Here is a 17,372-nt window from a genome sequence, read left to right as displayed (position 1 = left end):
TTTGCTATAAAATTGCTATTGTAGACATAAACACACACACACACACACACAAATCATCATAATGAAGACAAGTCTTTTTTATGACATGGCATTTAATGCAGTGATTTTTCATAAATTCAGCAGCAACAACGACAGGATGTTATTCAATTCCCCTTTTTTGACGTGCAAACCCATAAAAACTGAACAACGTGTAAAAAACATTAATGTTATGAAATATGGTGGAACTTGGGGAATGAGGAACCGCTTCATCAGAGAGTAACCGAACGACAAATCAAAAAAAAAGATATCCAGCCCTTGAGAGTAAAAAGCTATTGTTGAATTAAGGCTAAAAAGGGCAGCGGACGAAAACGCCGCAGACATTTACGCAATGAAGCTAAAAATAAATATATCCTGTCTGTATCTGATACAAAAGGACGTCTTCTCTGATATGCCTGTGCATAATGTGGCTCCAAACATCATGTCAGAAACAGCAATACAAGAGTGTAAAGTGGAAAAAAATAAAATAAAAGTACTGCATTGATTCTGTTTTGGCACCGCGGCTCGTACAGTACGTGCCTGCATGTGACGTCTGCTTGTACTAATAAGGCAAAAAATGATGAAATAGTAAGCATCCAGGATTTTCGAAGGTTCTGAAAATTAAAACACATTTAGTTATAAAATGCCATTTTATATGCATTAACTTAAGGCTGGGTGGTTTATCCTATCCAACTGTCAAATGATCACAGATCTTCTTCTCCAAATACAGTCGTGACAGATATTAGTCGCGACATTTCAAGTATTTTCCCATGGTTTTGAAAATGTCCCAAAGAAAAAAACGTGGCTCAAAAGGCAACAATACATATTTTGTTGATTTTTTTTTTCCCTTATCAGTTTGATTCAGTTGACAATGATTGCAATGCGGATAATGAAGCTTCACATTTTTAATGTGAAATTAATCAATCGCGTGTGTGAGGAGGTTTTCTGTCATCCAGGTCACGGTGAACTCTTGTCGCAATCTTCTCGTCATTGCAACTGGACTTAAATTTCTTCACTTGAAGACATTTAATCCCTCATCCGTGAAGGTTCTTCATTTCTAATGAACTGAAAATAAAACATAGGGAAACCCTGAGATGCTCTGGCTAGCCTAAGCAGGCCTTTGCTAAGTCAGAAACCACCAGGAACATAGAACAGGAGGAAAACAACAACAAACGCAAGAACATCGTCAAAACGAATGCCGCTGGTGTTTCGGAGAAACTGCGAAGGCTGTTCAACAAACACCATTTTAAAACCCACGACGCGCTGAGACAAAAACTGATGCAACCCAAAGACGAAACACCCAGGCATTGGGTAGAGAATGTGGTGTCTGTTGTCACTTTTGCACTAAGGATTGCGATGATGTCTGCATTGGAGAGACCAAAAAACATCTGCACGAACTGTCATTTCCGAAGAAAGCAATGTCCAATACTTAAATGTATAACGCGGTACTGGGATCGATACCGAGACGGATTTGCCAGGAACCAGGAAAGATTGACCGCCAGAACAGCCCTCGGTTACTTCCACATGAGCAACATGAGTTCATGTGATCCAACAGGTTTCGCTCCTTTCTTTAGCTTTACCTTTTCACATTCTGATCTGGTTAATCTCACAAAGCTCCAATGAACGACACCCCCGTTAGCATAACAAACCCCTTACAACTAGTTTCTGCAGATCATCTCGTCCACTCAAACAACAAGCCGCCGTTACCTGGACCTGCCAAAAAAACCCAGATCACCAAAGTAACAATATCACAACAATAGCACTTTCAACTTGCAAAATACATATTTTATTGCCTGTTTATATATTGTACAGTTATTTTTATTGCCTATCTGTATATTTTATATATATTGTCTATTTTATACAGTTTTATATTTGTATTGTCCAGGACTAGAGCTGGAAATTAGCTATGAGCTACAATCTGGTACAAACATCTCTGCCTCTGTGCTTAATGTATTTGTACACTGTCCTGATAAACTTCTAAACAAACAAACAAACAAACCTTGGCAGTTATATTGGGGAAACTCCCGATTGGCCATTAAAACGGCAGAAGTCCAGTTGCAACGACAAGAATCAATCACGACACCACAGTTGATTTACCAAGAGAGGAAAGTATCTCTCACCATAGAAACATGCTGTGATTCATGCGAAACAAATGAGTCCCTGCGTTATGTTGCAATGAAATGATCGGGCAAACAGTCAACAACATATACAACCGTTTCACAATGACCTGGATGACTGAGAACCTCAGGTTTAATAAGAGTATTCAAATCAGTTTCATCCTGTCAGCTAAATGACTTGAATGAGAAAAAAATACACATTTGCCGGGCAAATTCAGTTCGTCCCGCGTTTCTCATAAAACATTTATGTATTGACGACACATTACTTTTACAAGCCTTTCACAGTTTTCCTCTGAAGAGCATCCTGATGCGTTTCTATCGCACACTGACGAATGGAAGACGTGCAGGAGGTCTGGATAAAAAAGCGCAATTGCAAATTGTGTTTCTGTATGCTATTGCTTTAATTACCGCCTGGCTCATTTCGGTCTTTCGCCGTACTATTAGTATGAAAATACACCGTGGTTGTCGTTTAGATATTAGTAGAATGGCAGAAGAAGCCAGTAATATATTTGAAACATTTCATACATTTTTCTCATAGAAATCTATGAATTTAGTAGAAAGAATATCAGCAGATTAATCAAATTCTGTCAAATTTGTGTACGTTAGAATTATATTGTTCAGTATGGGTGGGGCTCTAGAGTGTTATTTAGATTGTTGTTTTTTTTTCACATTGTGGACACACACACACACACACACTTGAAATGCTTATAGAGTCATCTGAAATCTGGAGGGTTACTTGATGCATCATGTTGACGGAGGAAATGTGTCGTTTTCTAGCGTTTGAAGCGTCTTCCGGACGCCCTTCTCCACCTTTCGGAAATGCATCCTTTTCCAGAAGCTGGGCTGCTGCTGACGCCCCCATTCCAGGTCCCTGAGAAACACCTGCACAAAGACAGGAGGGATGAAACTTGCATCCTGATGGTGGAGACAGTAGCATTTAAGTGCTTCCATAGCTTTACAGAGCTGAGAAACTTTGGAGGCGAAGCAGAACGCAAAGTAAACAGGACATCCGTGACCCCGGCTGTGTTTGCAGAAAAAGGCAAATTAACATATTGTTCAGTTACGACAAAGAAATCTGTAATCTCGGACACATGCGAGGTCATCAGTCAACAAATTTACACTGCAAAATAAAAAGAATATGCTACTTATCTAGAGTACATGACTGATAAGTTGACCTCCACATTGAAGTTACTTTTGGGCATTTCTGGGTTTATTCAATAAGATGGGTGAGTGAGAAAGATGTGGAAACAAGGACTGGGAAGATGTGTGTGTGTGTGTGTGTGTGTGTGTTTATACCCTGAGCTGTTGCTGAACACGCTCACGGTCCCAGGATGAGATGTTCTCTCGTATGACGCTCAGAATGGGGTGCCAGTTCTCCGAGAGGTCGGCGCCTTCGGTGACCGAGGCCAGCACTTTGACCCGCCGCTTGCTGCCGACCTCTTTTGGGGAACCTCGGACGTACAGGGACTGTTTCCCAACGTCACTGAGGGGGTTCAGGTACAAACTGCACAGGAACAAACACTGTCAGTTAAATGCATAAAATACACAATTCATAATTCACGATTTATAACTGATCAATTTGAGATTGATTTTATTAAATCTTGTGAGAAAGACACAGATTTTGATTCCTTCACAAACACTGGTATCCCTACAGGATGTACTTGTTCTTGCATTATTTTGTCTTTTCACATCAAAAGCATTTATTTTACTATTAATAGCTGGTTAAGAAATGATTGAAATTGACAGTTATTACATTTTAAAAAGTCATTTTGTTATAAAAAGGTTGATTATTTCTCCATTAACTGCTATATTGCACATAAAGGAAATGAAATGTGTCTAAGATTGCCGGTTTTGAGGTTTTCCAAAGAACCATTCAAATATAATAACAAAAATTTCTTCATCTCAAAAAAAAAACAAAAACATAAAACAATACCACTTTCTGATTCTGCTGTAAGACACCGCGTGACAGCTGACAAAGTGTGTTGTTGGTATCTTACTGTATAGTATGAATGCTAGGATGTTCCCTGCAGGCGTCCACCAGAGCAAGAGCGGCGTTGTCTCCGATGTCGTTGTAGGCTACGTTGAGTTCCTCCAGTTTGCTGTGCTTCTGGATCATCTCCACCAGCTCCAGGGCCCCCTGGTCCCCCAGGCCGGTGTGCATCAGCGACAGGTGCCTCAGGTTCTGGTTCTGTGGCAGAGCCTCCAACAGGATACGGGCTCCGGACTCCAGCAGAGGGTTGCCACACAATCTGCAGGAGACATTGAGATATCCAAGATATCCAGTAAAATATCTTCTGTTAAAACTAAATATATATATATATATATATATATATATATATATATATGTGTATATATATATATGTATATATATACATATGTATTTAAACCATTTTGACTATAACCCTGGTTCTGAAAGACATTATTTGAATTTGAGTTGATTCTGCAACCGGATCTGCACCTGCAGGCACTGATCAATAAGCATGTTGAGTTAATCCTATATAATTCTTTTTATTACTTTTACTGGTATCACTACTCCTAAGACTACTTCTACTAGTACTGCTGTGTGGAAAGTGTTTTGTCAATCTGTTTTGTATCCTTAATATTAGATGTCTGCTTTCTGTAAAGGTACTGCTTTTTACAATAATAAATTAGGCTAAAAGTTAGATTTTTTTTTTTTCCTTTTTCTGGCTGGACTAGTTACAGACGCAAATGATAATAGTTGTGCAAAATGTTGCTCAGAAATTGGCAGTGAGGCTTTTGATTAGCAAGTGTTAACTAACCCAGACTGTGGATTATGTCATGATCATGATTGCATTAATTGTACGTGGTGCAATAGTTAATAGTTAACTATACTGTCTTAAATGTTTGCTAATCAGAGCTAAAAGTGAACTAATTTGATTAGGTTTGTTTTGACTTTACTGGTAATCCTGTGACTCCTTTTAGACGTCCCTTGTTTATTAATAACAGGAGAAAAGTGTGTGTAACTTTAGTAGAAAATGAATATACAGGACTGTCTCAGAAAATTAGAATATTGTGATAAAGTTCTTTATCTTCTTTAATGCAATTAAAAAAAATAAAAATTACTTTTTCATGGTATCCTAATATTTTGAGATAGGATTTTTGAGTTTTCATAAGATGTAACCCATAATCAGCAATATTAAAATAATAAAAGGCTTGCAATATTTCAGTTTTTGTAATGAATCCAGAATGTATGACATTTTTGTTTTTGTAATTGCATTACAGAAGATAAAGAACTTTATCACAATATTCTAATTTTCTGAGACAGTCCTGAAGTAACTGATGGACACAATGTCCTTTACTAGAAAATCGGTGACTGATTTTTTACCCAATTTATCGGCCGGTCAGGTCAAAAAGACCTTTTTTCTAATGAGTGGCTGTCGAGATATCCAATTCTAAAAATACAAAACAACTCTTATTTAGCACATACTCAATGGGATTGTTTCTGTTACAATACAAATTGTGATTTTCTTTTATGCTGGAGAAAAAAAAAAAAGTTCATTGTTTTGAAGTTTGCAAGTTGAGCGATTTAATGGTCTCTCCTGGATCATCGGTTACGTAACTCAGCTGGTCTGCCTAAAATTCAGTCTATAATTGGTTTATACCAGAAAACACATTGATAAACAAAAAACGGAGGCATCTAGAGAAAGAAGGATCACACAACACAGTGAGTTTCCCTTCTCTCAGCAGGCCAAATGACTTATTTCTACCAGTTTGTCATTTATTTTACATGTGACATCTCGCATATATGACATTTCGAGCGTGTGTTTTTTTCTTTTCTAACACGACGTGTTGGACCATAACAAGCCGTCTCTTTCAATCAGTAGAAAATTATAATGAATGACTGTGGCTCAATTTTATTTTAGGACTAAAAAGTGAGTTTACAAGTATGCTATGATTGACCCTGACTAGTTAACTATTCCAGTAAGCGGTTTAGTTCATGAGTACAGTTCATGAGGCATATGGACCTGCCGGGTAGATGCTATCATCCAGTGGTATTTGCCTCTCGCAGAGATCCTACTCCTGATGTCTCCGAATGTTCTGGCTGATTTAATCTCAAGCTAGTCCATATTTCCACAAGTATGTCACATAAAGATGCACTTTCCTAACGCTGGCAGAACACAAAAAAACAAACTGTATTTTTCCAAATATGTCGAAAGGTTCACATAATATAGAAATGCCTTGGAAACCAATTTTGTGAAAGATTGTTGAAGGATGCAGTGGTTTTTGAGTATTTTAACACGCTTCTAGTTTCTAAGAATGACTGATTTATGAATACTTAGGGTAGACTATGTATTTGATTTTCATCTTGTTTTATTGCGTTTTATTCGCAAGGTGCCTCTGTGTCAAACCGAATAACCGACTGCTCAGAGGCATCCGGGAACCTAACCAACCAACCAAACTGCTAAAGATTAAATGTTTTCTTAGTGCCAACCCATGGTCTCAATTTAAAAAACAAAAAGTCATTTAGTTAAACCAAATGACGTTTCCTTAAAGCAAATAAATTGAGGTGCATTGATTGGTTGCTAATTGGTGAGTGAATGACAATAAACATTCCTAGTGTTCATGCCGCCAATGGTTATGCTCAAAAACAAATCAAAACAATATAATCTCAAGACGGATGATCACACACGTGCATATAACACTACATGAACTTATATAACAGCGAAAAAGACAGAAACATTCAGAAGCGGATAAACACTTGGTCTTACTCTAGAACTCTAATACAACTCTTGGGGTCCATCATCAGATCTCTCAGGAAGACACAGGACTCGGGACCGAGGCTGTTAAACTGCAGGCTGGCGAAACAAAGACAGGCACAAACAATCAAAAAACACACACACAGCACACACATGCTGGACATCCATGGTTGTTGAGCCCATGTTGTGTCATGAACAAAGCATTTCCCAAAGGCAAGCATGTTGAGCCCAGAAGGAAATCAGCTGATGTGGAAGATCACCTTAAAACAATAAGTGGGTCAGTGACCAATAACCTAACACAACATAGGATTTGACCTTATTTTTTTTCTTTGGTTTCCACTGTGACAGAGCCAGGATGCAGCCACATATTGGTGTGCAGGTTCAAGTTTTGAATTTCACGATAGCGTTGAGTGATTGGCTGATTTCTTTGGATAGAAAAGTCCTTTCACAAAATGAACAGCAACTGTCTTCATGTAGCTGCATGTAGCTAACAGCTAACAGCTAATATTTATACCTGAAATGTAACATTAAATTGTAACAAAACACTGAGAAATAAGCACTCACAACATGAACGGTTGTTTCGAATAAACTAAATCTACATTTTATTGATATTATTTCTTTTTTATGTCAATTGCATGCTGAAAGTATGTAATTTTATGTAAACAGTTTGAAATAATATTATCTCAATTTTTAGGCTGCCTTTTTTCAGATTTGTAACATTTAAGAAAGTGTCCTCAACAGAAAACTCTAGACAATTTGCAAAAATATTAAAATTGATCAATTTTATCAACCTACCCCCATTGTATATTTCGCACCCTTTTCTTCAATTTTAGACCCCCAAGAGGCATATTAACGCTTCAGGAACATTTTGCCGACTAACTCCCAACAAGGATGCAGTTAGTATATCATTAAGTGCATACGAGTTTCCAGTTTTGTGCAAAACTTAATCTCTCCATCTTCACCACAAACGAAAATAGCTGAGTTTGTCTTACTTGAGGCTTCGAGTGTGTCTGAAAGCCGGTGCCAAGGTCTGCAGCATGTCACAATTCAGGAGGCAGGAGGACAAATCCAGCTTTTCAAGGTGATAACTATAGGAACACAACACATTGGAAAAGACTAAAATGACTAGAATTCAGCTGCTATCCGTAAGGGATTGCAAGTGGTATAAACAGCTTATCAGTTACAAAAACTTGGGTTCCTCAGTCCACATTTTGTCACTGCATAGTTAATTCAAAAAATGTGATAAACACTAGGATGTAAATCCCGTAAACGGCTGTAAAATCATAAAATAGTTTGAGAAGCCAGATTGAGATGGTTGGGTCACGAACCGAGGAGGGATAGTCAATATATCGATAGACGGATTCTGGAATTGGAGCTGGAGGTCTAGAGGAAGACCAAAGAGAAGATTTATGGACGTGGTTGGTGCGAGAGAGGAGGATGCAGAGAATAGGGTTGGATGGAGAAGGTTGATTTGCCAAAAAGAACTAGTGAAAAGCCGAAAAGAAAAGGAGAAGAAGCTAAATTTGTCGCTGACCTTGCAGGGGTGCATGAGAGAACCGAGCTAAGAACGAAGCATTTGAGAGGTGTCATGCGAATGTTGTGGAGAGGGACGGTCCGAATGGTGGCCAAGACCTCAGCAGTCAGTCGGGGGTTCTGAAACTCATACAGAAGGACCAGCAGATCCATCAGCTCCTCTGCAGGATGGGGCTTGTTTAGCTCTAGAACACAATTGAAGAGAAGGATATTTGTGTACCTTGCAAATTCGATGAACACTTATACTCCATGTCGATTGTATTTTTTAACAAAAACACATTCCTGGGTTTGGTTATTACCCGGTCAGCAATGGAGACGGTGGATAGAGTAAGATGACTTCACACCTCATAAAGCGGTGCAGTTAATGCAACTAATAAAGTGTACGATGCCAGTCCGGAAACGATTTGTTAATTCGGCTACTGTTTAAAAGGATTCAACCCATAACCCTGTGAGTTCTGTTTTTAAAGGTTATTTCTCGATAACCGGAGGACGTAAGGATGAAAAAGAATCAGGTTACTGTACCTCTGACCAGGTGTTTCCTCAGAGTACGCGTGATCTGGGCCACAGTGGTGCTCTGAATGGTGCATCCCAGTTGCTGGAGAAGGACGCGGTTGCGATATTGCAACAGCCCGCCCATAAAGATGGGGTAGAGCTCAAACGCCTGGCCTTCGCTGTGCTGCTTCGGACAGGGGCCGTGGACACCGAGGAGGCTTTGCTCCACCTGATCCAGGACATCCTCGTTGTCGTTATCCTCTGAGCGAAACAACTCATGGGCCAAGGTTTTGGCGATACTGCCTTTGTTACGGCTGCTGATTTTTTCGAAGAGCTTCGGAAACAGCTTGATGAGGTTGAAGACGGCGAAGATTCTCATGGGAATGAATTTCGAAAGGATAGCCACGATGGCGTTCACGTCTTCGCTTGCCTGACCGATGGCCACGGACACCTGCTTGGTCAGTTTCTGAAGAGCAGACTTGTTTTCTCCTAGGAGTACATAAAGCGCGGCCAGATACTCTTGCATGGCAGGGACGGCGAATACGTAGCGCCTTTCATCGTCATGCTCCCATAGGTTTCCTGGTAAAGGCTTCCCACTCTCAACACTGGGAGCCAAGAAGAAGTCCAGGACATCGGTCCGGAACATGGCCAGCTGACGGAGCTCCTCGTCCGTCTTGGTCTTTCCTCCGATCCACTGCTCCAGCTCGTCTTCGGAGAACGAAGTGCGTTTGTGCGTGACGCCGTCGAACGCGAGTTTCCCAACCGTGCGAACGACGTACAGCATCAGAGAGCTCTGGTGGTCATGAACCGGGGCGCTCTCCCCTGTGCCCCTTGCGAGCACCTCACCGCCGAAGTTTAGCCGGAGGAAACTAGTGTATATGCCGGTCAGCGTGCGGATCGGCGCCTTGGGATCGGTGAAATGCAGGAAGTGTAAGGTGGCACAGGTGAGCCAGCAGTACGAGGGGAGGAAGCAGGCCGCGGCCAGTTGACTCTCTCTCTGCAGGTTGAGGTAAAGCAGCTCTATGAGACCCTGAGCCATTTGGTTCCTGCCAGCTTCACCGCCCTGCTGCACCAGGCGGCTGGTGAAATAGGCTCGCTGCCGGTCCGGGCCGCTGAAGCCACAGATCTGCGCATAGCGATTCACGTACTTCTGAGGGATGCGGTCTAGCGCTGATAGCCTGGTGGTAACCAAGACGCTGGCCTGGTAATTGAAGAACACACAAGTTACATCACAACTTTATACAAACACGCAAACATTCCTGGTGAACATAGATTCAGGAGTACACAGAAAACTACAGCCGGTCAGAAACTGTTTGAATATCATCATGTAGATGAAAAACAGGGACGTAAATGTTTCAAAGGTGCTTGCCACCTAGTTACAAAGGGGATTATTAGATATCATTATTAGATATGTTAGAATAAATGAGAGCATATCTCTTTATTTTCTTTTTATTAGTGCCCCCATGAACGGCTTGTCAGAGCAACATTCGCCAGACTGGCTTGAACAAATTTTACAAGTTTTTTAAAGACAAAGATCAGATACATATTATTTTTCAGATCTTGTATGAAAGAATTCTCTTTTTCATACATGTCTTGACAAATAACACATACATTTTTGTTTCATGTAATTATAAAGCAAAGGGTCAAGTGGTAGAAACAAGTGGTTACCTAACTGGCGACAATAAAAAATACGAATTAAATTCACAACTGCCACAGTTTTTGAATTGATGTTATAAAATAGAAAAGATGAGACAGCAAACAAACAAACAAACAAACAAACAAACAAAAAAAACGAATCAAATAAAAACTGTATCTTTTCAGATTTTGACATACAGGACTGTCTCAGAAAATTAGAATATTGTGATAAAGTTCTTTATCTTCTGTAATGCAATTACAAAAACAAAAATGTCATACATTCTGGATTCATTACAAATCAACTGAAATTGCAAACCTTTTATTATTTCAATATAGCTGATTATTGCTTACATCGTAGGAAAACTCAAATATTCTATCTCAAAATATTAGAATATCATGAAAAAGTAATTTTTGTTTTTTTAATTGCATTACAGAAGATAAAGAACTTTATCACAATATTCTAATTTTCTAAGACAGTCCTGTAGGCAAGACTCTTCCTAAGCCTAAGCAATTATGTAATACTGTATTGTGATGACATTCGAGATAAATAGCTCTTATAGGGTATTTGAGATACTTTAATCATATCATTTGATTTAGTTTTAAGTAGTTTCTAAAGAACGAAAGTCTAAAAGAAATATGAGATGAATGTGAGTTAAATAGCAGTTTTCTGATGGTGGAGCTGGACATACCTCTGGCAGCAGGTACTTCCTCAGCAGGTTGACCACAACCGCACCTGCAGGCAGCGCCTCATTTGGGTCGCTGCATAGCTCTGTGGCACCAATCCGGAAGTTGAGGTTCATCTTTTCCATCCCATTAAACAGAAAAAGCACATCCTTGGCCTGGTTTCCCTCTCCGCTGAGTAAAGGGTGTTTCCTCAAGTGCAGGTACTTCCTGCTCACCAGGTCCCGTAGGGAGGCCACCCTGTGAGGGATGGGGTTTGTCACTTACTCCATTTTATACAATAATGCAAATAGAAAGGAAACAATTCCATGCAGCCACATGTGACACTCTGATTCAGCGGTACAATATTGTCGAGCATGCCCATATTCAGATTAGGAAAGCGTCAGAAAATTCATATACTATGGTACTTCAACTCAGAAGGATAAAAAACATGAATTAAGGGGTTCAAACTAGACTAAGAAGAGAATAGAATGGAGAACAGTCAGCAGGCAGTGATGGTGACACAACTATGGACTCTGAAAAGTTCCTGCTATAATATGGTAAGAGAAAGAAGTCCCAAAAGAGGTGGACATGAAGGACGAAGGACAGTCTAGTAAGATAGTATTAAGTATTTGTTTTCTACTAAGGGCAAAATTAATTTGTCCCTCTGTGTTTCTTTCTCTCTGACTTATTTGTATGAATCAGGACAGGCAGCAGTGTATTGGAAATATATTAAACCAACATTTGGAAGCAGACTGAGAGTCTGCTGGTTGGTCAAGATGTAAACTGTGCCAAACTAGTTAAAGTGTAGTGACTCGCTGGTAGGCTGCCTCATACCATCATGCTCATTCCAATGGTAAATTTACAATAAAAAAATACATTATATACAACAAGTACTAAAATTGTGCCGGCATTAGTAGAATGGTGAAAGATTTTAATGGCTTTCATGGACCGGCACAGGTTTACAATATACAGTATGTTTGATGCGCAGCCAATTTTGTTTTCTCGTTCATTTTTTTCTTTCAAAAACGCAGATCAAATTGACATGTTTTAATGGTATGTCACTGCGATGCTATGTAGAGTTGGGCAAAATATAAAGATATTCATATATACCGGTAGATTGAATATTAATAAACAATTTGAATAACATATGTGGGTTTTCCAAATGGAACATTTGATGCAAAATTTTGCTTTTTGCAGTTTATTATGCAAGGAGCAACTGCATTCATCTTCAAGGTGCAACAAATGTGCAAAAGTCTGTGAAAGGATCCCAGTTATATGTATGGTACTTTTTTAATTTGGGTGCTCATCCGTTAAAAAAGACAGATGAATAGATTTTGTGCTGCGATGCTAAACTTAAAGTGAAGATAAAAGAAGCCTGAGATAGCTGATTCGAGAAGTGACAGCAAGTTTGCAAAGGCAACAGCCCACTGGCAAATCTTACTTTTTCAGCTCGCTGAGATCCTCGCAGGAGAAGGGAATGAGTAGCTTGAAGTGGGTCAGGCTGATCCCAGCACACCAGTCCAGGACCAGTTTTCTGACCACTGTACTCTTTCCGGTTCCTACGGCTCCGTACATGAGCACGTTTAGGCCTCGGCCTTCGGTTTCACTTTCATTGGACTCAAAGAGCTGCTCCACTGTCAGGGGGGAAATGAGGGAGGTTGGGGAAAGGACAGCAAGGTTGAGGAGACCCGCTCGCTCCTCAGGCTTCTTCTCCAGGATGAGCGGATCCACATGCATCGTCTCTGGGCTGAAGTACCCTCCAAACTGTTTCTCCTCCAAAGGGAGGTGGTTGAACCACAAAAACAGCTTCCGCCGGTGGATTTCGATGGGATCTACAGTGGGGGGGAGAAAGACAGTTTGATCTTGCCTCTTTTCATGCTGTAACATGTAAACATGAAAAACCTGTGCATGGAACACATTTGCTATCATACAAATAAGAGATTCCTGACTTCCCGAACTGATTTTATTCGCCCTGAGTGGTGCGACAATACAAACCCTTGAATCCTTAAACTTGTTGGTGTGAAAAAAAATCTGGTATGTATTGATTTGTCCCTTGTGGTTTTGAACCTAGTTCTCATAGGTAAGACCCACTGGCCTCTCCCTGGCTCTTGCTGAAATTGAGTATAATGAATGCAAATTGTTGTAAACAATTATTTATATGATACACTTGGAAAGTTGTCTACCTGGTTCTGATGCGGTAGAGCAGAAAGTCCTGCAGTGGAAACCCACGGCTGGGTTGAGAGAAACCTCTGCTCTCCTCTTCCATTTCCAAACGGTGAGCAGTCCACTCAACTCTCTGTAGAACACAAGACCACATAGGTATGTTCAGTCAGCAAGCGGCGTGTGAAAACACTATAATATGCTGAAACCAACAAAAGAAAAACGAGAGGGGCCTCATGAATCACACCACTAGTCGCAACTCATCCCTCCCTTAGCGTCCACGGACACATTCATATGGAGCTCCTCTGGCCTGTAATTGGTGCTTGTTTGCAAGTTGCAGCGAGTGCACAAACTTGCCTCAGAGGCACTAAGAACATCCACCAGATTACTATCCCTATTATCCTTTTCTCTAGTCAATACTTCTCATACACACACACACACACATGCACAGAGCAGGTTTTACAGCTCCGAGACTAGTTCAGCTCAAATGGTGATACCCATGTGAAGCATTGAAGTCAGATGCTAAGATACTTGTGTCTGCAAACCTTATCAGGCTTTCTATGTGCAAATGTCTCTTAGTTAGGTCTACAGAGAAAGAGTGCGGGGGCATAAATAAACTGATTAATAGAAAGAAAGAGGCAGAAAAAGACAATGATAGGGGGAGAGACAAGAGAGAGAGAGATTCTTTGACTATTAATCATTACCATGGAAAGACACTCCTTACTGCAATTCTAAGGAATTGGATCAATTTTTAAGGATGCAACTATGTTCGAATAAACATTTAGGATTATTTTATTACACAATATCCCATGACTTGATTACTCAAATATTCTTCCCCAGTATTTCGGGGTGTTTTGAATTGTTTAAGTTTACCCATTTACATTTTTGATCAGCAGCGCAAAATAATAGCATTTATGAAAGTTTGTTTTATATACATTTCTCCGGTTTCATGGCCCAGAAAATGAACTTTAAAGATGGTAACCCAAACAATCAAGGTAACCCATTATCAAGCAAAATGAATATGAAAATTTGTTTGGTAGTGAATAAATTAGATCAACGGTACATACAATATAACATTAGCAAAAAAACACAGGAGTCAACTAGGGTTTCAGAAGAGGTGCTGAACTGAGGCATATAAAGTGTTTGTGTTTATGTGTCTTTGGGGCTGGTAGGAGGTCACGGACACGATCACATTACAGTGTCAAAATAACACACAGAAGGATCAATAATTCATTCAATACTAATTGAAACCACAATTTATAATCCTCTTTTTTAATATAATTGAACTGAATTGATTTAGAAAAACAAACAAATGAATCTGAAAATGCCGTGAATGATCTTATCAAAAGTTTCCAAACAACTTTGCTGGGAGAATCTGAATCGGGATTAGAATTGAGAAAAACATCAAACCAAGGGTTTACCTTAAATAAATAATGTGAAAGTGATCGAACCTGATTTCCTTTGAATTACCAGAAAGTTAATACGGAAATGACCACGATGTCTGAGAAAAATTAGGAGGCACATGCGAGAAAGTCCAAGAAAAAGTAAAATAGAAAACAATAAATATCTCTTCAAAATGTATTGATCAAATCTGTAGATTAAAAGATAAAAGGTTAATGTTGCAAAAAGCTTATTTTATTCAAGCGCTGGTGAAGGGCTTCTTCTTAACTGAGTACAATCATTTATATTTGTTGTCTAGTTGCAGTGGATACTGCAAATGGAAAATAAAAGGTGCAGCTTTTTATTCTCTAAACCAAATGCACTACAGCGGTGAACACCCCTCGGTGCAACTCGACACTCTTGTTTAGTGGCCAGGTAAAAAAACAGGTACACATGCACAGGTGTTATGTTATGTGGATGTAAGTGATTGGCCTGGATCTTTATTGCATCAGGACACTCCCAGATAATAAGCCAAGTCCTAAAAGGTCTGCATTTCTGAAGGAAAAATGCTGTGTGACAAGGCGCAAAGACATGTGAAGAGCATACATTTGACTTTATTTTTGTCAAGCTCTCCTATGACCTCATAGTTTCCATTTAAAAAAAGAGAAAGCCCTCAGCATTCATTCACCTTGATATTTAGTGACACGAGATATATCCTTATCAGCCAAAATGTGTGGTGAGGCCAGGCATTTTATTACAACTTGGATTTTTACTTTTCAGACTAGATTAGATAAAACTTTATTGTTATTACACATGTAGGAGTACATGGAAAAGGAAATGCCGTCAAAAGTGAGTCTACTGGTATATGCTTAGTCCAAGCTGTTCTAGACAGCTGACTTGACTGACAGTCAAACTCTAATATCGCAGCAGACTAAGTGTACGTTGTCTGGATTCTAAGATTAACAAAAAGCGCTAAGATTAACAAAAAGCACACCGGATTTCCTGAGTAGACAAGCATCATGCAGTGGCACTATCACGCTCTTCAGTGATGTGCTGCTATTTATGTCAATAACACTCCCTACTACAAAATATTAACAGTAACAACAATGCAACACCATTGCATCGTCTCACAAAATCATCAAGACATGTTGCATATCCTTCCTGTCAGACGTGTCATCGAAAAGCACACATTTTTCACGTTTAAGCACATTTGTCTGCCTGCTGTTTTTCACAAACATATATTTTTTATCACCAACCTTTGCAGAGATCCCATCCTACAGCTTTTCACCTGCCCTTACCTGCAGGAAAGACAATGCATCTCAACAATACAGGTGAGGGAAAAACGTTATATCTATTTGAAAGTAAACAGGAACCTTATGTCATGCTGTCATATAATAAACATATTTCCGCAAATATGTCCACTGAAATAACTGCGGAGTCAAATTATAAAACCAGATTTACTGCAGCAGAGCCTTAATAACAGGTCACAGGTGATTACTTACCGTTTTACCTTCGGCTAACATTTTAATTTGTACTAGCAAACATGTTTATACGTAAACATGCGAGAAAAAAAACACTAAAAAGAATACGGTGACACTCACATATATACAAACCCCGTCGTCTCGAGTCTCTGGTTTCTGTTAAAGTTAAAAGAAACTGAGGTTTGCTTCTTTATTTCATTCATTTAACAGTTTGACTTTTTTTTGACACCTACCGACAGTAATCTGTGACCGTAGCCGCAGTCTGATGACTTCCGCCCGGCGTTCTTTCACAATACAACCCCGATGGCTCAACCAGGGTAAAAACCGCGTACAGTTAGCAAAGACAATATTTGGAAGTTTATTTTTCTTTTGATAACGCAAAAAAACAAGTCATGGGATGTGAAACAGTGCGTAGAGATGTGTAGCAATAACATATACAGAGCTTTTATTTTGAATATCGCATGTCACAAAAGGATGTTTCAGTTTTTTCATTGAACCATGAAGCTATTTCAGATTAAAAGCATTGGCTACTGGTTTGTGATCAGGAAAAAAAAAATCACTTGAAAAGCAAAGTGAAACTATTTTGGATTCCAGATAGTGAAAAGGCGCTATTTGTATTTGCAGAAACTCAATTGGTCCATAAACGATTTATTCAACGCAAATACTGTGTCTTTGTTTGTCTATCTATGTGGGCAGCTTGCAGTGAAATAAATGCTCTTCCACTAGAAGGCAACTTGTGCATCTTCCTGTTGCTGCCAAAACAGCAGTGATATGTTGCTTCGAGTGAGACGGTGATACCCTTCTTCTTTCTTCTTCTTTTCCTTTCGGCTTTTCCCTTTAGGGGTCACCACTGCGAATCAACCTTCTCTATCTAACCCTATTCTCAGAATCTTCCTCTCTCACCAACTAACTTCATATCCTCTCTCAAGACGTCCATAAATCTTCTCTTTGGTCTTCCTCTAGACCCCCAATATATTCACTCTCCCCCCTTTGTACACGACCCAACCATATCTGACCTTTTCTCCAAAACATCTAACATGTGCCGTCCCTGTGATGGACTCATCTCTGATCCTATCCATCCTAGTCGCTCCAAAAGAGAACCTCAACATTTTCATTTGTGCGACCTCCAGCTCTGTCTCCTGTCTAACCTCATCTGTCCATCACTACTGCAAACAAGA

General features: G+C 39.6%; 1 protein-coding gene across 2 annotated transcripts; it reads right to left on the bottom strand.

Annotated features, from left to right (window-relative positions):
• Positions 1–83: 83 nt before the first annotated feature.
• On the bottom strand, positions 84–16,464 carry nlrx1 (NLR family member X1). 2 transcript variants are annotated; one of them, XM_086141364.1, is made up of 13 exons: positions 16,428–16,464; positions 16,315–16,350; positions 15,970–16,011; positions 13,357–13,469; positions 12,615–13,005; positions 11,200–11,431; positions 8,906–10,076; positions 8,385–8,568; positions 7,843–7,938; positions 6,863–6,949; positions 4,130–4,381; positions 3,429–3,636; positions 84–3,014 (listed from the first exon to the last, which is right to left on the bottom strand). In XM_086141364.1, exons 3-13 carry the CDS (start codon positions 15,984–15,986, stop codon positions 2,877–2,879), a joined length of 2,889 nt encoding a protein of 962 aa, XP_085997490.1. In that variant the 5' UTR covers positions 15,987–16,011; positions 16,315–16,350; positions 16,428–16,464; the 3' UTR covers positions 84–2,876. The 2 variants fall into 2 exon arrangements, with proteins under 2 accessions (XP_085997490.1, XP_085997481.1); XM_086141355.1 differs by lacking the exon at positions 16,428–16,464 and having other exon boundaries at positions 16,315–16,418.
• Positions 16,465–17,372: the final 908 nt, after the last annotated feature.

Source organism: Fistularia commersonii, chromosome 3 (genome assembly GCF_037954325.1).
Source record: "Fistularia commersonii isolate RoL2024-O1a breed Wild chromosome 3, RoL_Fcom_v1.0, whole genome shotgun sequence".
NCBI classification, from domain to species: domain Eukaryota; kingdom Metazoa; phylum Chordata; class Actinopteri; order Syngnathiformes; family Fistulariidae; genus Fistularia; species Fistularia commersonii.
Note: the sequence above shows the minus strand (reverse complement) of the source record. Positions and strands in the feature narration are given on the sequence as shown.

Bases quoted from the DNA above. Each gene is read 5' to 3' on its own strand.
- nlrx1 (XM_086141364.1), bottom strand. The intron at 11,432-12,614 runs GTAAGATTTGCC...CATCCCTCACAG, and splicing joins GATCTCAGCGAGCTGAAAAA to GGTGGCCTCCCTACGGGACC. The intron at 10,077-11,199 runs GTATGTCCAGCT...TTCAATTACCAG, and splicing joins GGAAGTACCTGCTGCCAGAG to GCCAGCGTCTTGGTTACCAC.